Source organism: Ictalurus furcatus, chromosome 21 (assembly GCF_023375685.1).
Source record: "Ictalurus furcatus strain D&B chromosome 21, Billie_1.0, whole genome shotgun sequence".
In the NCBI taxonomy this organism is placed as follows: Eukaryota; Metazoa; Chordata; class Actinopteri; order Siluriformes; family Ictaluridae; genus Ictalurus; species Ictalurus furcatus.
In genome coordinates this window covers 17,845,649-17,866,894 of record NC_071275.1, presented here as the reverse complement: position 1 = coordinate 17,866,894, position 21,246 = coordinate 17,845,649, and the positions used below count along the sequence as shown (strand labels likewise).

Genomic DNA, 21,246 nt, shown 5'->3' with positions numbered 1-21,246 from the left:
ATTTAATTTGTATGAAACTGAATAAAATCCAACCACATTCCCCTAGTTTGTTAGAGTTTGTACACATTTATCACGGGTAAATATATCAGAAAGTGCACTTGCCTATATAGCTAATTATCACGCATTATAAATAATGCATCAGAATGAGCAAGCGCATCCCATGTTGGCCCATTTGGCTGCTAATGTTAATACAAATGATTTTCTCATTATTCTCGGTCCGTTTGTGAGCTCTATGATGCCAGAAGGCGAGGAAGAATTGCGTGTGCTGTACTTGTTGAAAAAGACAGGAACGTTGTGTCGTCACCCTGATGATGGAGAAACAAAGGCCATCTACCCCCACGCTCACGATCCTCCAGATGAATAATGGTTGCCTTCCGTCACGAAGAGCCCAAATGCACATTCATAATCATGCCGATGGACCTAATTATACGTCAGCAACCTTGCCTGACCCCTCAGACCTTAACAGATTGCACTGTCATTGTACAGCTGCTATCGGCTTTGTCTCGCTGACAGACACTGGCGTGCGATAGATGACACGAACGCTGCTCTTCCGTGCTGTCAGAGTGCTCGTCATTCTCTGTACGTGTTAGTGCCACATTTGTTCATTAGCTCCGTTCGACACCGATCTAATTGTCCCTGCCACTCCAGCAGACAAGGGCAAAGTTTGCCTGTCTGATAAAGCACTTAGCTAAAAGGCTTTTGTGGCTCTCATCGACAAGTGATTGTCTTTATGGTTCAAGGTTTTCGAATCCTCTCCTGGTACGTAAGGAAGTTTGAAAGTCGGTGCTGTATTAGATGCTAATTCAAGCGTAAATATGTGCAAAACTGTGTAGCATTCTTGGATTTAAGCTTTTGATTGATTTTGGTTTGGGCCTTTTCACACAATCGTAAGAGTTACGCAAGAGTTCTTTTTTCTTTTCTTTTTTTCATTTTGTTTTTGTTGGTTTTGCATCTTTTTCTTTCTGGATGTATGTGCTTCTCTCTATTTCTGTCTGTCTCTCTATCTCTTTCTCTCTCTCTTTCTCTCTGTCTCTCTCCCTTCCCCCCTCTCTCTCTCTGTCTGTCTCTCTTTCTGTCTGTCTCTCTCTCTCTGTCTCTCCCCCCTCCCCCCTTCTCTCTCTGTCTGTCTCTTTCTCTCTGTCTGTCTTTCTCTCTGTCTCTTACCCTTCTCCCCTCTCTTTCTGTCTGTGTCTCTCTCTCTGTCTCTCCCCCCTCCACCCTTCTCTCTCTGCCTCTCCCCCTTCCCCCTTCTCTGTCTGTCTCTCTCTCTCTCTCTCTCTATCTCGCTATCTCGCTATCTCTCTCTCTCTCTACTTTCATGCCAGAACAGTAATACCACAGACCAAATTCTGAAGATAAACACCTCCTCCATCTGACCAGCCAGCTGTACTGCAATTCAGTAACCACTCTCGTGAAACTGTTCCTCGGACGCAAAGATCTCACCTGCAAAAACAGTTTGCTGAAACAGTTTGGGAAGTTCTCAAGGTTTTGGAAAACTGAAGGAAAATGAAGAATATAGTGAGTATGCCAAACAATAAAAAAAAAAACTGAGCAAAGCTTTGAAGACTAGACAGATTTAGACTGTGCGATTTCAAGCAGCCTTTCCTGTAACGATCGGACTGCGATTGCAGACTGGAAATTGGTCAGCCTGTTTAAGAATGAAATAATAACTCTATCCATCCATCCATTTTCCATACCACTTATCCTTCACAGGGAGTCTGGAGCCTATCCTAGGGAACTCGGGGGAACAAGGCAGGGGATACCCTGGATGAGATGCCAACCCATCGCACACACATTCACACACTACAGACAATTTTGAAATGCCAATCAGTCTACAGCACGTCTTTGGACTGGTGGAGGAAACCAGAGTACCTGGTGGAAACCTCTGAGGCACACGTGGGATTCAAGCTCACAGCCCCAGTGGTGCTAGGCAAACATGCTAACCATTAAACCACTGTACCCCCCCAAATAACCCATATCGTATAGTTATATGAAGATGCTCTCTGTTTGTTGGTGCTTATTTAATACCATAGTAGGGCATCCATGCCATCCAACCTTCAACCTTGTATACAATGGATTCGTTTCCAGGGGAAGGATAGATGGTTTTCAAAAAAACAAACAACAATTTTCCTAAGATCCAAGTTAACTCCTCTTGGCATTTCTGTTTAGAGAATGAAAGCCGCTGACCTTCTGCGTTCAGCTAGCCCAGCAAACACTTGATTCCTTCTTGGAGTCCTTATTGGATTTTGACCCTGGAGACATGCCTCCTACCACCAGTGAACCACAAGATTTTATTGTAAAGTTGTTCTTTTTTTTGGATTTCAAGAAAGAAGAGAATCAACTGCCCAGGCACCACGACTCACAAACCACCATGCTACTAGCTACTAATGTTTGCCAGTCCCTTTATGGACAGGAGAAAGAAAAACTTGACATGGCAGACTACAAGACCCCATAGTTCAAGTTTATCTCGCATTAACTTGAACTCATTACATCCCATGACATTAGCGATTATTAGCTAGCCAGCTATGCTAGCAGTAAATGTATATCACCAAGCAAAGGAATAACTTTGGAGAAAATTCTCATTCCTAGATTGTACTTGTGAAATATAACACTTTTGTGATTGCTGCTAGCTATTTATGTTAACGTCGTTAAAACTGTCCCACCACATTATGAGGTCTCTTGAAACCTCATGCACATGCCTGATAGTTCGTCAATCATAAAGACGACATTTTCTCCATCGGAATTCGTGGCTTTGGAGTGCAGTTGACATTAGCACATGAATGCGAAGTGAGTATACACACTCGATTAAATCCCAGTTTTACACGGATAAGGACTGGCAGCCGAGCGCTGACAAAACATCCCGTTAGTAGCGCGATGATGTCAATCATGTACTGTGTATAGTTAAACACTAAACGAGGTCAGAGTAAAAAAAAGTGCTGCCTGGCAGGCGTTGATAAGCAGGAATCCCTCAGAATGAAGCCTGACTGGAAGTCCCAGTGGACTCCTAAACCCACTGTGCTAAAAATTCACGGGGGGTTGGATTGAAATGCAGATGAAGATCAGTTTGGACAATGAGGTAGAGTTCATAACGAGTGCTCACTTTAATATCCCCAGGGATGCCAGGTCTCTGTGCAATTTCTAGCCTAATTACATCTAAAAACAAAAAACAACCTCAGAAACTAACCTGAAAAGTTCAGGCACTATAAAAGGGTCTTTGTGTCTGAAACCAGGTCACCGTGGTGCTCACGCATTTCTGATTAACAGTATCTGGAATACGCCTTCCCCTCCCCCATTCCCTCTTTCAGTCTTTGCAGTATTTTCCTCCATATTGAGACCATTTACTTGCCATTCTGATGGTATATCATAAGAAATGTATAAAATGAATGAACTCTCAAACGCACAAAACATGACGACATAGCTAGCCTGCCTAAGTAGATAGTTGCTGTTATATCTGTATAGTTCCCACTACAACAGTGGTTCTGTACATCATAGATACACTATCTATCCTTACACCTGTTCTTTATATGCCCATGTGTGTGGAAATTGATTAGATGAAATATCAATGTTGGTGGGTGCGGACTACGCTGCAAAAAAGGAATTTCAAGAAAATATATTTTATATATATAATATATAAATTTAAGCATGAGCATGTTTTACATTAGAAACGTAATCTAATTTTAAGAAAATATATCTAACTTTGTCTTAATACGATAGTCCAGCTAATATTGAGCAAGATTTAACCAGTGACAAGCTACAACAATGGTTTGCATAATATACAAGCAGAGGAACAAGATGGTATTCCTTATTTTAACATTAACACCACTCGCACACTTGAGTTTTTCAAGGAAGCAGCTGTGTGTCATGGTTATGCTGAAATCCATACTGAACTACATTACCCATCAGCCCTAGCATGTCACATGTCCCACTGATCACTCACACCTGTTCTGTGTTACCCCTAATAAGCACCCGGATTTTCAGCACCTCATTGTCAAGCTTGTGTCCTACAGCCGCTCTCATAGTCTGCATGTTTTTGTCTCGTATCCATTGTTACGTTTATGGTTCTTGTTTTCACAGTTTTGGTTGTTTTATTATATGCACTTTATTAAAGTAAAAATCTATGCTTGCCTTATCTGCTGCCTTCTACAATCCCTGACACTATTGCAGAGGGTTTTTTTTTCTTTCTTTTCCCTGATTCAGTAAAAATGCTAAAAATAACAATGCTTCTGCTGCCTTAATTTAAGACAAAGTCACTTATTTGTATTATGCTGTTTGAAGAAATGATCTTATTGTAAGATTTCTTTTCTCTAATTATTAATCTTAGATAAAGGGATACAATTCTTAGTCAGCTCAATCAAGAGACCAAAATACTCATTTTCAGCATCTATCTTTAATAACTGAGTTTTCATTGCTTGAAATAAGCACAGCTTGCTTAAATTTTGGCATGTTTGTCTAGTTTTAAGATCCAATAGCATTTTTTAGTGACTAGATATTTATGCTTTTTTCAAGAATTCTTACCATGTCAGTTTTGCTTACCCCATTGGCAGATGTGATTTTTTATTATTTTTGGCTTGATTTGAGTATACTTTAACTAGATTTAAGTGTGTCTTGGTGTTTCAAGAAAGGCATTTTTTGCAGTGTATTTTAACCTCTTCAGACTATTACTACAAAAATAATTTTTGTTTTTGTTTTTTCCCTTACATTTAATACTTTGATAAATAAGACACATGAGAATAGGAAAAGTGTGTGTGTGTGTACATATATGTCTGTCTATCTATATCTATCTATATATATATATATATATATATATATATATATATATATATATATATATATATATATCCATCTCCATTGCAGTGGACATTTTTCAATGTGTCAGTAGTACTATATGTTGAACAATATGTTCAGTGTTTCAATAGACCCATAATATATAGTGTGTATGTACATGTACCCTGTAATGTGCTCCAGAGATCAGTTTTTGTTTCAAGGAGCTAGGACCATCTTGAGCCGAGATATTGAGGTTTATATCCAAAATTTGTTGTGTGCTATGACACACAGATGGGTGTCATAGTTAAACCAAGTATATAAAAAAAAAAATTAAAAAATTTTAATGGTGGTTTTGAAATGCCAATACATCACTCAAAAAAAAAAAAAAAAACCTCCAGAAAAATTTAAATACACTCAAGCACCCAACTTTAAATTTATTGGACTACTTGTCCAGAATGAATAGACTTTTAAACTTTAAATGACTGGCTTATTGGTGTTCTTTTAGTAAATTAATTTTACTAGAGAGCTACGTGAGCTGCAATTTCTCTGCACGTGCAATTTACCTCATGAGTGTGATGAAGGGTTTGATTGTAAAACAGTTCCATCTTAAGATCTTCCTACAAAAGAGTCAAATCTTATATAGGAAGAAGGAAATGACAAAACGGTTACGGAGCCACCGCCGTACTACGTCATTTTACGATACTGAGATTGTTTTTTAATTCAAATTTGAACACAAACATACAACAATTAAAAATAATTTAACAGTTACACAAAAGACACACATATATATGTATGTATGTATGTGAGATATATATATATATATATATATAGATATATAATATGCTGTGTGTCTATATATATATATACACAGCATGGAATTAGTGAACAATTTCACATCCCATCACATTCTTCTCTTTGTCTGTCTGTCCCTCTGTCTCTCTATCTCTTTCTCTCTGAAACTACAGACAGAGAGAGAGAGAGAAAGAAAAAAAAATAGTTTCCTTTCACAACTTTGTCTCCATATATTTGTCTTCAGTCGGAGATCCACACACTCTGATTTTTCTGAAATCGTCCACGATTTCCAGTGGAGTTTTGCCCTTTGTTTCTGGCAAAAGGAAGAATATATAGAGGGATGCAGCCAGGCCAACACAGGCGAAGATCAAAAAGCTGAAGGACATCAAAGCACCCTGAGGAACATAAGAGAGCTACGTGAGCTTTTGTACAGTTGAACAATCAGAACAGAAATACCAGGCACAGTTATTCTTTTCATACGTATAACGGTAGAGTGGAGCTGTGGACATTTTAAATAGCTATAATTACCCCCTTTTTAAATTTGAGAATAATAATGCGTTACACAATGAGACTTGGATTGTTGCATTGTACTTCATCCTTAATATTCTTTTTATACCGCAGCCCGACGGAATATTTACACTTCTTATTGGTTAGAAGGTATTGATTTCATTTTCTGCACCAGCGTCGCTGACAGTAATTCCAGCTGCAAGCGTTATATTAACGTGCCGCTTGTACTGCGTTATTGTTTCTATAGTAACAACTTACACGGGGACTTGCATGGAGGACGCTGCACATTTAAAACCGTATTGTATCGTTGACATGGTGAAGTTTCCTGTAAGACGATTTTTATTTGTCTCCAGCTCCAGGAGTCTCCAGGAGGTTCAGCGGTTTGTAACAGGCTTATAAGTTTATGGGAAAACGTTCAGGACAGAGCGTTTTACGCTTTGTAGTTTCTCAAGAACATGACAAGCTGCTTTTCATTGTCTTATTCGCTTCAAGAGAGAGGGGCTTAGTGGTTAGCACGTTCACCTCACACCTCCAGGGTCGGGGGTTTGATTCCCACCGTGGCCCTGTGTGTGCGGAGTTTGCATGTTCTCCCCGTGCTGCGGGGGTTTCCTCCGGGTACTCCGGTTTCCTCCCCCAGTCCAAAGACATGCATGGTAGGCTGATTGGCATGTCCAAAGTGTCCGTGGTGTATGAATGTGTACGGGATTGTGTGCCCTGCGATGGACTGGCACCCTGTCCAGGATGTTCCCCGCCTTGTGCGTGATGCTCCCTGGGATAGGCTCCAGGTTCCCCGTGACCCTGAAAAGGATAAAGCGGTATAGAAGATGGATGGATGGCTTCAAGAGAGAGGCTGCGGAAGGAACGAGCGTTCACAGCTGCTATAACGTACTGTAAGTGGTAACAGGAACTTGTTTCATGGACGTTCCACGACATTAAATGTAACTACAAATGGATCACATGTATGTGTCGTTCTTTAATAAATAAAAAATTGCTAATGTTGACATATTAAATAGTGTCTGCTTGGAAGTTTATATATTTATAAGACCTTCCACATGCACAATAATCATCAGTTATATCATTCTAAAGTGCCCATGCTTTACCATTGCAGTGACCTAAGACAGTGGTTTTCAAAGTGGGGGCCACCAGGGGGCACAACAATTTGGTGTGCCCATCCCTCCTGCTAGTATGTTTTCTCTTTCTCAATCTCAGACAACCACACACACACACACACACACACACAATTCCTAATGTAATGTAAAGATGTAAGATATAATTATTAATAAAAAAAAAAGGGGGATATATTCAGAAGTCTGTATTTTTAATGTGTTTTAAAGACATCTTGCAAAAGGGGGGCCTCGGTCAAATGTTAATGCCATTTGGGGGGCCTTGCCCTGGAAAAGTTTGGGAACCCCTGACCTAAGAAACTTACCTGAAGAAATGGAAAAACGAAGCTGAAGACTATGAAGCCTCCCCATACAAGAACTGCCATTAACGTGAACGCAGCAGACCGATCTGACTGGACAAACATCTCATAACTGAGTGGCGTGTTCACGGCAGCTGTCAATCAAGAACAAATCAGTTAATCGTACATTCGAACAGCTTCATTCTCAGCTTTTTTATATATACACTGTATACAAGTTTGAAGGTTTTACCTGGTCCTCCTCCATAAAAGATGACGAACAGAAACACAAGGCCGACTGTGCTGTATGGAATCCAAAAATCATAATCCTAATAACAGGAGAGGGGTGTAATAAAAATGAACAACACTCCATTAATGATCATGATTTCATCAGGACAGATTTCCAGATACAAAGTAAAGACTTGGTTCGACTTATTTTCCATCAGTTATCATAAATCAGGCCCTGCAGGTCTTTTGCAGGATTAACACAAAGTCAAGCAAACTCCTCAATATTTGGAGGAGCTTACAATTTTCCAAAATTACCGCAGATTTTCCGCAGATTTGGGCCAAGACGTGCCATGTGACGTCATCACAACGAGCATTCAGCCAAAGCCCTCTTCGATTCACATGAGTACAGCTAAAAGGTCTCGTTTACCAACAAACATTCACCAATTCAATTAATTTTCTGCCAAAAAAAAAAATCACAAAAAACTCCACAATTTGCATCGCAAATTTAGAAACAAAGCCACAGCAAATTCAAGCATTTTTTGGCCGAGACGATCACAAAAAAAAAAAAAAAAGCTGCAAAATCCTGTACGGACTGATGAGTATTTTAAGTTACATATTCAAAATTAATCTCAGGAAACATATCTACCAGAACTATAGGTACATATTAAATATAAACATGTATACATATAATTAAGATTTAAGGGGAAATTTTTAAAAAAATCTGTTGTACTTCACAATAAAAGTGTGTGAACATTACTTCATACAGTAAAAACAATTGAGCTTCATTAATTAACAAAAGTAAGAGTTGAAATGTCAGTAAACAGTTTTTAGGTATGAATTAACATGACTTAGCAACTGGACTCTTATCAAAAAAACCCCACACTATACAGGACGTTATGGAAGCTTGTTTCCACCACGGAGAGAAAAAAATTAAAAGGTAATTGCGACTTTATAGCTCACAATTTGGACTTTTTTTTCCAGACGAGTTTGACTTAACATCTCACAATCCTCCTTTTTTTCCAGCAATTATAAGTTTACATCTCATAATTATGATGTTTTTCGCGCAATTATGAGTTTAAATCTCACAATTCTAACTATTTTCCTCACAATTATGAGTTTATACTTCTCAATTCTGACTTTTTTGGTTGCAATGTTGAGTTAACATCTCACAATCCTATTTTTTTCCCCCAGCAATTACGAGTTAACATCTCATAACTCTGAGGTTTTTCGTGCAATTGCGAATTTAAATCTCGCAATTCTGACTTTTTTCTCGCAATTTAGACATTCACTTAACATTTAGTGAGTTACAATTAATGCACCGACAAACATCAATCTTTCTCATCAAAATAGGCTATATACAGTAAGACCAACACTCATCGGCTAGTCAAGACAACCAGACGTTAGCGCACGCTTATATTCTGAAGTTATTGTGTCAAGTGGGCTTCTAAATTGTGAGGGGGAAAAAAAACAACGTCAGAATTACGAGATGTAAACTCGCAATTACCTTTAAAAAAATGCTTTTCTCCATTCCGGAAACAGGCTTTCACAGGACGTCCAGGTGTGGTTGGTGTGAAATAAAAGAGAGTCACCTTTAGCTGAACTGTGACGGTGAGCAATACCATAATGGCTGCCATGATCCCAAAACCTGCCCAAAGCAACACTCGCCTTCCAACACGGTCAATCACCAGGCTCTGTGTGAGACAACATTAACACTTCGTATTACACGTCGATACAACATCATGTGCAGGGAGTTAACGTTATGTTTACGTTTATTGATGATGCAATGACAATGATATTTAATGATGTTTCTAAGTCCATGTCACTTGAAATGCACCGTAATGTTTAGTTTTTTTTAAACACACCTTAAACTTTATAAACGGTGCTTTAATAATTACGTGGAAATATTACAGGCAAGTGTTATTGCATCATAAAATCTAGGAGCCAATCATGTTCTAATATGCAAACGTACTGTACTAGTACACCAGTAGGATTTGGTTCTAATTTGCATATTCATTTGGCTTTTGTTCTGAGTGGTAAAAGTGTAGGTGCTTTTGTTCTGTTTTATGTTGTCTAATGATGTTTTGTTTTTGTTTTGTTTTGTTTGTATGGAACCGCCACCTCTAGCATTATTATTACTGAAAATAGAAATAGATGTCAAAAACAAGGTTTGAGGTGAAGTGTACTTTTTAAAAACATGAAACATACCAGGCAACATCCTAGCATTCTTACCGAACCACATGGTGTAATGTTTGCAGTAATAATGTAATATGTCGTGTTATGCATCATTTACTGTTGAAAATTCATAGTAGACATCATGTTCTATGGAAGACCGTGACGTTCGGTTGTATGGCTATACAAGCTCTGATGTAATCTACAACTTACACACATGACACTGGTGAGGATTTCAGAGGCCCCGATGCCCAGCGTGACGTACCGGATCTTATCCACAGGAATTCCAGCCTCCTCGAAGATGCTGAAAGCATAAACGCTGATCTGTGGAAACAGTAGGCGTGCAATATGAATGCACAAATATACGATGTGGAAACAGACATGCTGTTGATTGTAGCGACTCTAAGAATCTCTTAGACAGATTTTTTTGGACACAATATCAAGAACTGCCCAGTTGTTGTTTTTTTACACTCATCACATGATTTTACATTTTATTTGTATTTTCATCTTATTCATGGTGATATCACTCTACTTCGTTAAGCACACCATCCTGGATCAAGAGCCTACCCAAAGAGCACTGAACACAAGGCAGATCACACTGTAACCTGAACTAAGGCTTGAACCACAGAACCTCACTGCACTACCCACTGCACCACCATTGTGTCATAAAGGTATTGCTATACTTTTCAGTATTTCCTGGTGTTGCTCCTTAAATCCAGAGTACCTTGGATATTTTCCAAAGTGAGAGTCATACTGAGGGGAAGAAGTCTGAGTTGTCTATACTATACACATTACCATCTATTTGTTAAGTTGCTAAAATGTATGTATTGTGGCGCCAGGCCGGTAGCCGGCGCACAGGAAACAAAGATCGCTCCTCGCGCGACTGCCGCAGTGGCCCAGAAGAGACAGTTCTGCTTCAGCGCCACCAAATGTTTTGGACATCCAGAGAGCACGTGGTGGCGGGGCGGGGCCGCCGACACACCCACGGCTCGTGAATGGTGCACCGTACGGAAGAATTTCACCATCCAGAAAGCGAGGGGAGAGTATAAAAGGGCGATATTCCACTCGCAGAAAGAGAGAAGTATCACCGAGCATGTGCGCAAATCTCTGGCGTGTTTTATGCAGTTTTGCCGACGCGTGCCTGTTTGCTAACCGCTGTTGTGTGTTTTTTCGGGTTTCAGTTGACTCCGATGCGAGTGACGGCTCTGCCCCGCCCCCTTGGCTGTAACCACCGACGGCTGAGACCCTCACTGCCCGATCGCCCTTCAACCCACACACACACAGCCACACACGCACCCACACGCGCACTCCCGCTCACCGATTGTCTTCAATAAATCTCCCATAACCTTGAAACAGCCTCCTGTGTGTCTGTGCTCCGCCCACCGCTGGCTAAAATCCCTACACTGGTGGAGGATGTGGGCATGAGCACAGACCCACCCATCTAAAAAAAAAAAAAAGCTTTTTTTTTTCTCTCCCTCTCTTTTCCCCATTTTCCCTCTCCTCCTTGGGGATTGTTCATAAACATGGATCCCATGCTGCAGCACCTTCTGGAGGCCAGTATTCAGCAGCAAATGGTGGCACAACAGCTTGCCCACAGCCTACAAGCTGTGACACAAGAGCTAGTAGCCCTGAGGAGAGCAACTCCCGTAGCTGCTACGCACCTCCCTGATCCTGGCCGTGAGGTCCGACGCCTGCTTCCCCCTCTAAACCCCAAAGACGACATCGAGGCCTACCTCGAGACCTTTGAGGGCGTCGCCCGCCGCGAAGAGTGGGACCGCGATGAGTGGCCACGCATTCTCGGCCCGCTGCTTTCCGGGGAGGCGCGCACGGCCTATTACTCCCTCTCTCTGGAGGAAGCAGCCGACTATGGAGAGGTAAAGAGAGAGATCCTGGCATGGTGTGGGCGAAACCCGCTCCAGGCAGCGGCGGAGTTCCACCGGTGGCGCTACAGGCCGGAAGCCAAGCCACGTGGAGAGATGGATACCCTCCTGCGCCTCACCAAGAGGTGGCTCCAGCCTGACATGCACTCTGCCACCGAGGTTGTAGAGAAGGTGGCCGTGGACCGGTTCCTGAGGACCTTTCCACCCACAGAACGCCAGGCTGTGGGGATGCGAGCCCCCGGGATATCCAGGGAACTATTGACTGCCCTGGAACACATCCTGACCACCCTGGCACTCGGCAAAGAGGGACAGCACCAGCAAGGCCACCCAGACTATGGGGCACCCCAGGACGAGCCTAGTCCGACCGAGTCAGACCATGGGACACCGAAGAAGACCCAGAAAACCTGGCCGGCAGGACGCGTCCTCCCCACGCTGGATCGGCCAAAACCGCCGCAGCGAGCAAAGGAGGCACGAGTGCAGCAGGCCTACCTGGTCTGAGGCGAGGTGGACGCCGGGACAGAAGGTAAGCTGCACACACCTTCTAACCCTCTCTCGTCTGTGTTCCAGCAGGTAAACCAGCAGGGGAACTTTGGCCGAGAGCAGAAAGAGGACAGCCGCCTGAAGTATTGCTGGGCCCAGGTGCACCAGATTGAAGGGATCGACCAGAACCCGAACCAGAGACTCCCCTCCTCTTACTTTCTGGTCAAAGGAGGCTTACTGTACCACCAGACCAACCGCCGAGGGGAGACCGTGGACCTCTTGGTCGTGCCCAAAGCCAGAACGCGGGCCCTGATGCACCTGGCCCATGCCCATCCGCTCGGGGGCCACCTGGGGGTGAGAAACACCCTGGAGAAGCTGAAGGACCGTTTTGTCTGGCCAGGCATGGACGCAGAGGTCTGGCGCTTCTGCCAACAATGCCCCCAGTGCCAACGCACGGCCCCAAGGAAGCCCCTGCCGGCACCACTCATCCCGCTTCCCATCATAGGCATCCCGTTTGAGAGGATCGGCATGGGCCTCGTCGGGCCACTCCCCAGATCCGCCCGAGGGCACGAGTACATATTGGTAATCGTGGACTATGCCACCAGGTACCCCGAGGCGGTACCACTGCGTAAAGCCACCTCCCGGAACATCGCCAAAGAACTGGTGCTCCTGTTCAGCCGTGTGGGGATCCCAAAAGACATCCTAACTGACCAAGGTACCCCATTTGTGTCAAAGCTTATGTCTGATCTGTGTCGGCTGTTGCAGGTGAAACACCTAAAGGCATCTGTCTACCACCCACAAACGGATGGGCTGGTCGAACGGTTCAACCGGACCTTAAAGCAGATGTTGCGGTGGGTGGTAGATGAGGAAGGGAGGAACTGGGACCTTCTCCTGCCATACGTCCTCTTCGCCGTCCGAGAGTGCCCCCAGGCATCCACGATCTTCACACCCTTTGAGCTCCTCTTCGGACGGCAGCCGTGTGGACTGCTGGACGTGGCACGGGAAGCCTGGGAAGAACAGCCTTCCCCGTTCCGCTTGGTCATTGAGTATGTACAGGAGATGCAGGAGAAGATCGACCGAGTGGCCCCGATCGTCCAGGAACATATGAGAGCCGCCCAGGAGGAACAGAAACGAGTGTACAACCGCCCAACGCAACCGCGCGAGTTCCAACCTGGTGATCGGGTACTCCTGCTAGTGCCCAGCAGCTCCTGCAAATTCCTAACTCGGTGGCAGGGCCCATATACGGTCCTCGAGAGGAGAGGTCCCGTGAATTATCGCCTGCAGCAGCCCGGTAAGTGAGCAGACACACAAACGTACCACATAAACCTGCTGAAAAGGTGGACAGAGCCAGAACCGGTACTGTCTGTGTTTGCGGCCCTACACACAGATCACGACCAGGGCACCTTAGTCCAACTGGGCGAAGAACTCACCCCCGCCCAGAAGTTAGTGGGGCAATTTACTGATGTTTTTTCTACCTCCCCAGGCATGACGCAGCTGGTGCAGCATGAAATCAAGACTCAGCCTGGAGTGGTGGTGCGGCAGCGGCCCTATCGGGTCCTGGAGGCCCGCCGTAGGGCTAACGAGGAGGAGGTCAGCCGGATGCTGCGGGACAACATCATAGAGGAGTCCAACAGCCCCTGGTCCAGCCCTATCGTAGTCGTACCAAAGCCCGATGGAAGTATGCGCCTCTGCAATGACTTTCGGAAGCTAAACCAGGTCTCGGAGTTTGACAGTTATCCTCTCCCCCGGGTGGACGACCTAGTGGAGCGATTGGGGAGGGCTCGTGGGGTACTGGCAGGTGGCACTGGCCCCAGAGGCGAGACAGAAGACGGCCTTCAGCACGGCGAACGGCCACTGGCAATACCGGGTCCTCCCCTTTGGGCTACTTGGAGCTCCCGTGACGTTCCAGAGGCTGATGGACATTGTCCTGTGACCCCATTGTGCCTACCTGGACGATGTGGTCATTCACTCCTCCACCTGGTCGGACCACCTGTTCCACCTGAGGGAAGTCCTGAAGGAGCTCTGGAAGGCCGGGCTGACAGCCAACCCCAAAAAGTGCCACCTGGGGCTGACCGAGGCACAGTACCTCGGGTACCGTATTGGCCGGGCCTTACTCCTCCCCCCTCTCAGATCTCACAAAGAAGGGCCAGCCGGACCGGGTGAAATGGTCTACAGACGCAAAGCGAGCATTCCAGGACCTGAAGGAAGCCCTCACCAGCGCCCCCGTTCTACATAACCCGGACTTCGCCCTCCCGTTCACCGTGCACACAGATGCGTCAGAAACCAGGCTGGGTGTGGTCCTCTCACAGACCTTCGACGGGGAGAAGCACCCGGTCCTCTACATTAGCCGAAAGTTGTCCCCAGCGGAGAGGAAGTATGTGGCCATAGAGAGGGAGGCCCTAGCAATAAAGTGGGCCATCGAGGAACTACGGTACTACCTGGCTGGGCGGAACTTCGTCCTGGTGACAGACCACGCCCCGCTCCAGTGGATGGCCAAGGCCAAGGACACTAATGCCCGGGTGACTCGGTGGTTCCTCCCCCTACAAGATTTCTCATTCCAGGTCCAGCACCGGGCAGGGACCCAACACGGAAATGCAGATGGCCTCTCAAGACGGGACGCCCTGTGGGCCTGACACGCGGCGGCAGTAGGCTCTGAGCTGGGGGGGTACTGTGGCGCCAGGCCGGTAGCCGGCGCACAGGAAACAAAGATTGCTCCTCGTGCGACTGCCGCAGTGGCGCAAAAGAGACAGTTCCGCTTCAGCGCAACCAAATGTTTTGGACATCCAGAGAGCACGTGGCGGCGGGGCGGGGCCGCCGACACACCCACGGCTCGTGAATGGTGCACCATATGGAAGAATTCCACCATCAAGCAAGCAAGGGGAGAGTATAAAAGGGCGATATTCCACTCGCAGAAAGAGAGAAGTATATCTGAGCATGTGCACAAATCTCTGGCGTGTTTTATGCAGTTTTGCCGACACGTGCCTGTTTGCTAACCACTTTTGTGTGTTTTTTCGGGTTTCAGTTGACTCCAATGCGAGTGATGGCTCCGCCCCGCCCCCTCACCACCCCTCACCATGGCTGACCCTCACCACCCGATTGCCTTTCAACCCACACCCCTGCTCACCGATTGTCTTCAGTAAATCTCCCATAACCTTGAAACAGCCTCCTGTGTGTCTGTGCTCCGCCCACCGCTGGCTAAAATCCCTACAGTATGAATGAATACAGGGCTTTTGATCAGCACATTTCTTGTCAATAGCAGCCCAAGAGTGAGCCTTGAACCAGGGACCACAGCATTACAAGTCAAGAACTTTGCCATGGAGCCACAGAGCAGGACTTGTTTATGAGCTGCTTCTTTCTGTCTCTAAATTATCAGTCACCGACTGACTGCCTTTATCCAGTTGTTGTTTAAGATTTGACCTGCACTGTCTCACAGTCTGTTACGGTGACGTAGTAGGTAGGTGAATGTGTGTGTGTATGTGACTATCATGGTTCAAAGCTCAAATCACATGGACTTTCAACACTTAAAAGCCAAGCTATTTTTATTTATTAGCAAGTGTCATTGTGTGTAGGTGATGTGAGGATAAACTCCCATTCTTTGACTTTTGCCACAGATTACTAACATAAGATGATGGGAAGGGGGCGGAGCTTCCAGAGACGTCAGTTAATAATGGATTGTTCAACAGACTGATGCAACATTCACTCATTCCAGACTCATAGGTTGATTTGCACATCCGCCATTTTTGTTTAACCAGGTCTTGAGGCAGATATTTCCCCTCAAATAAATAAATAAATAAAAATAGGATGAGATACAAACAGTGGACACAAAGCAATCATTAGTTTGTGGAAAACTATAAACTGTCCTCTTTCACTTATTACTATTGTCCTAAATAACTAGTCATGAATCCCAGCTTTCTGATGTTCTGCAGCAGATACATATCTCTATAAAGTATCATAAAATGATAAGTAATGTTTTAGGATATTTACTGCTGAGATACCGCAAAACTGGATGGCTGTATAGATGGTGACCAGAGAGAGACACTGCCAGCGAACATGCGAGTCTCTCAACAGCTCGAGCAGACTCTTATTGCGTTGTCCTTTCAGAGCGTCCATCTCCACCTGCATCTCCTCGATCTCCGGTTTATAGTCACCCGGACCCCACAGGCTCTGCAGCGCTGCAACAACACATGGGTTTACTCTGATCCAGATTTCAAGCTACGTTTTCGTCTTATTTACTTCATGAGTGAGAAGAAAACAAAATGATAACAGGAGCTGACTTAACATTAAATATAACTATACTAAATGTTACTTAACCTTAACTTAACTTCTTCATTTTATTAAGGCTACCAAATTCAAGGCAACTAAATTCTCACCTTTTTTACACTCCTCAAGTTCCCCTTTCTCGATCAGTAAATATCTTGGCGCATCAGGAAAGAAGGGCAGCGTTACTATGTGAATGAAAGAGAAAAACGCTGGAACACAGAGCAGGATGTCCCAGAACTCCTCTCGACCCAGGATCTCACTGTTTCAACAGACAGAGTGACTAATAAACATTGCAGTGAGACAATTATATACAAAACAGCTAATATAGGCAGCTACCTAGCATAAGCTAACCTGAAAGGTTTTCTGAAAGGATTGAGAGTCAAAGTCAAAAATGTTTCTTTCTATTGCTAAAACAATCACACAATTATCAAATTACAGTATTTCTGAGAGGAGTTTTAATGTGAATACTAAGCGTATAGCTAACATAGGCTAACTTGGCCATTTGTCTGAGAGGATTTTAAGTTATATTCATTGAGTAATATTCAAAAACATGTATAATCTTCAGGTCTAAGGCTAACCTGACAGGATTTCTTCTTTTCAATTCAGATACAAAAATGTTTGTACGCTTCAATTCGGACGCTAGACAGATAGTTGACATGATCTAAGATATTTGACAAGATATTTCATCAAACATTTTTGAGAGGAACCATAAAAGGTACGTCCACTCATACGTTTTTTATAGAACGTAACAGCATAAAATCCAAGAGGTCCATACGTGTTCTTCTACATAGCTTTTACATTTCAGTTTAACTGTAGACCTTCATTAATGTCATGCCGGGTTTAATAGACTTGGTTTGCAAATGAATCGTACGCTTCAGTAAGTTCTCATTTTCCAAAATTAGTTAACCCCCTACCCCCAACCACCCCCCCACAGACCTGCGATTTGCCCCGTTGAGTTTCCGATGGATATAAGAGTAGCCATTAATAACTGGAGTTACATGTTCTGTTCAATTAATTGGTTATTACACAGAGGTCTCAGCACTGATGTCATGGAAATGTGATTACAAGAAGTTCTAGCTAAATCTAGTCCCATCCTACTGGGTCAAATATTTTGAGCTCATTTTCTCCTGCCATTCTATTAAAATGAAGGTGCAGGAGATCATCTCGCTTGAGCTCCCCTACAATTTAAACACCTAATTATAAGTACCACTGTGTCTTATTTTCTCTTTCGTATACATCACTAGACCAGGCTAAGACACAGATTAGGCTAAAGCAGATTATTAATTGTGTCACCTCAGTTCTATTCGATTTGTAATTAAACTGCAGGATTAGAGCTGCACGCTTCAGTAGGGTCTCATTTCCTCACCTCAGACCTGCCGTCTGCCCCGTCAGCTTTCCAATGCCAAGGAAAGTACCCACTGTTACTGTCACTGTCCCTCGTATTTTCTTGGGCGTGCTCTCTCCGAGGTAGATGACATGAATGTTCCCACATAATCCTTAAAATTAAATATATATATATATATATATATATATATATATATATATATATATATATATATATATATATATATATATATATGTATGTATGTATGTGTGTGTGTGTGTGTGTGTGTGTGTGTGTGTGTGTATATATATATTTATATATATATATATATATATATATATATATATATATATTTATTTATTTATTTACAGAGAGAGAGAGAGAGAGAGAGGAATAAGAGTTCAGGAGGTTTAAAAAAAAATCAAAAGAGGAATACATTTATTAATGGCCATCTCTCTTTGGATTTGAAACTCTGTGGTATAACCTGAACAGGATAACCACTAATAATAATAATAATAATAATAATAATAATAATAATAATAATAGATCAAAGTGCTATATCAATCAATCAACAATAATTCAAAGAGTAGCAGAATGACTCAGTAAAAATTAAAAGTAATCTAAAATGTAAAAGAATGAACAGGATAAATGAGAAGACAAAACGGAGTGATGCGGTTATTCTCTCCATGGTAGGACTCTCAAAAATATGAATTGTTTCACAGTTAAAAGTGATTAACAGCAGTGTTTTGTAGAAAAAAAAATTGTGTTATACACAAAACAATTTAATAAAACTATGCAAAACCGCCGCATGTTTCAGCTCAAAATATCACTTATTGAATGTGTTGTTCTTCTAATACATTATTTTTTACCAATTTCATAAAGGGTGCCATTAATTCTGGACTGCTCTGTACATGGTACACACGACTGCAGAAGTGTATACTGTCGTATTTGCAACTGAATTATGAGAGAGATAGAGAGAGAGAGAGAGAGAGAGAGAGAGAGAGACAGGGGGGTGGGGGTGGGGGTGGGGGGTTACCTGAGGTTAAACCGAATATGAAGCGAGACAGCATGATCATCTCAAACGAATTTACAACTTTGCTGATCATCATGATGGCTAAAGCGACGATGTTGAGCGCGTTGTTCCAGATCATTGCTTTCTTTCTGTGAGAAGGATTCACAATCCAGAGTGTGTGGAAGTTAAGGACATTAGGCAAGAATCTAACCAGATCTCTCTAGTATACGAACTCTCGGTGTACGAACTCTCAGTGTACGAACTCCCAGTGTACGAACTCCCAGTGTACTAACTCTCCAGTGTACATACTCTCCAGTGTATGACCTCTCTAATGTACAAACTCTCCGTGCACGATCTCTCCGTGTACAAACTCTGTGCTAGTGTTCTGGTTAGAATATTGCCTAATGTTACACTCTGTGAGACATTAAGTCCTGAGTAGTAAACAGGATACAATAAATGAAAACACACCTCCCAACATGACTGATGACAAACCCGACACTAACGGCGCCGATCAGGCCACCAATAGCGTAAGAGGTCACGACTGCACCCCAGATGAGCGTGAGCGTGTCTTCTCCTGGAGCTTCACCGTACCGCAGAGTCCAGCTACTGTTTATAAACCTCCTAATGAACTGTGGATGGAGACGGTAAGATAAAAAGAGCTCACTGCAATTTTAAATACACTGCTGAAGATGTTGGAATGGTATATTTTTGGACATTGAGCTGTTGACCTGGATTTATAGGGAATAATTCAGTTGAGGGCTTGCTGTTGTAGTAAAATAATCAGTGGTGCATCCCAGCCAAAATGGATTGACTGGCACCGGCCCCGAATTTGATTATTTCCCAATAACTGTTTTATTCTTATTATACCACTGCAATGAAAACTTTTAATTCATTAATGAACAATGCATCATGCTTTTTTATCATTTTACAGTTACATTGTGTAAATGTTGTAGAACTTCTCTTTTTCCCTCTTAAAAATTCATTAAGACAAAAAAAAACTATAGATAGTCAGACAGACTGGCAGATAGATAGATAAACAGACAGACAGATACATGACAGAGAGATAGATAGATAGACAGACAGACAGATAGATAGACAGACAGATAGATAGATAGATAGATACATGACAGATAGATAGATAGACAGATAGATAGACAAACAGACAGATAGATAAACAGATAGACAGTCAGATAGATAGACAGACAGATAGATATACAGACAGATAGACAGTCAGATAGACAGACAGACAGATAGATAGACAGATAGACAGTCAGATAGATAGATAGATAGACAGACAGATAGATACACAGACAGACAGACAGATAGACAGATAGATATATAGACAAATAGACAGATAGATAGACAGGCAGACAGATAGACAGTCAGATAGATAGATAGATAGATAGATAGATAGATAGACAGATAGACAGTCAGATAGACAGACAGATAAATAGACAGACAGATAGATAGATAGATAGACAGATAGATAGATAAAAATAAGTACAATGGAGTGTGAAAGTTTGTACACCCTTGAATCACAATGAAGAAAACAACATGTTTTTGTATCCTCTCAGTGTAAAAGTTTTAATTGTAGTTTAAACTAGAGATACAATTTTCTTTTTTTTTCACTGAAAAACTGTGGAGGATAAAAACTTCTGCACTTTGTATATTAGGAAAAATAGTTGCTTATGATTAGAACAGTGCTGTTCATATTATCATGTGTTAGATGACTGAACAGGTTGAAACGAATATTGTAAAAGACAGCACTGCTCCAGAGTCACATGACTACGTACAGTATATCAAGCACAAGGAGCTGATTAGAGGATTACTGCTACAGTATAATATCATAACATATTATATGTTTGAGTACCGTGTGTCAAAACTGTTATCCATAACTCAGAGAATCTACAAGCTAAAAAGTGCTATTATTATTATTATTATTATTATTATTATTATTACTGTTCTTTATCTTTAACAAGTTTCTACGTCCTTATCTTTGTAAGCATGTTACTCTTCCTCAGAGAGGAGAGAGAGCCCTCCATAAATGACACAGATGATATAAACAAATCTTACAGGAGATGGAGAGCTGATCAGTGTGAGGTGGCATCCGACCTGAAAACTTCCTCCCAGACCAAGAATGATGATGAAGAGCAACACCTTGCCCTGGACCTGAAACGAGTCAAACCTTTCCAAATCCACATCTTTTTCAATGCGTTACAGGATCGGCTCAAATTTGTTCCTTCATTCCTCTCCAATATCCTACTTTTTTTTTCCCTCGATAACGATCCTAGTAATCATGATAAATAATTAAGAGTTTATATTTAAAGAAATCTCATCGTTACCTTGTTAAAGGAAATGTTTATGTGAAATTTTCCCTAGCTTAAAATGATTTACTTAACTTTTTTTTTATTTGGCCAAACTGTTCTATTAA

At 42.7% G+C, this 21,246-nt stretch overlaps 1 protein-coding gene across 1 annotated transcript; it reads right to left on the bottom strand.

Moving 5' to 3' along the window:
• Nucleotides 1-5,611: 5,611 nt before the first annotated feature.
• LOC128624710 (solute carrier family 2, facilitated glucose transporter member 9-like) lies at nucleotides 5,612-21,026 on the bottom strand (the record flags this gene model as incomplete). Its single annotated transcript, XM_053652370.1, has 9 exons — nucleotides 5,612-5,951; nucleotides 7,493-7,620; nucleotides 7,716-7,791; nucleotides 9,280-9,381; nucleotides 10,073-10,183; nucleotides 16,204-16,391; nucleotides 16,590-16,738; nucleotides 19,284-19,444; nucleotides 20,889-21,026. Coding segments are annotated over 9 exons (1,236 nt in total), but the record flags the coding sequence as incomplete, so codon positions are not given.
• Between the last annotated feature and the right edge of the window lie 220 nt (nucleotides 21,027-21,246).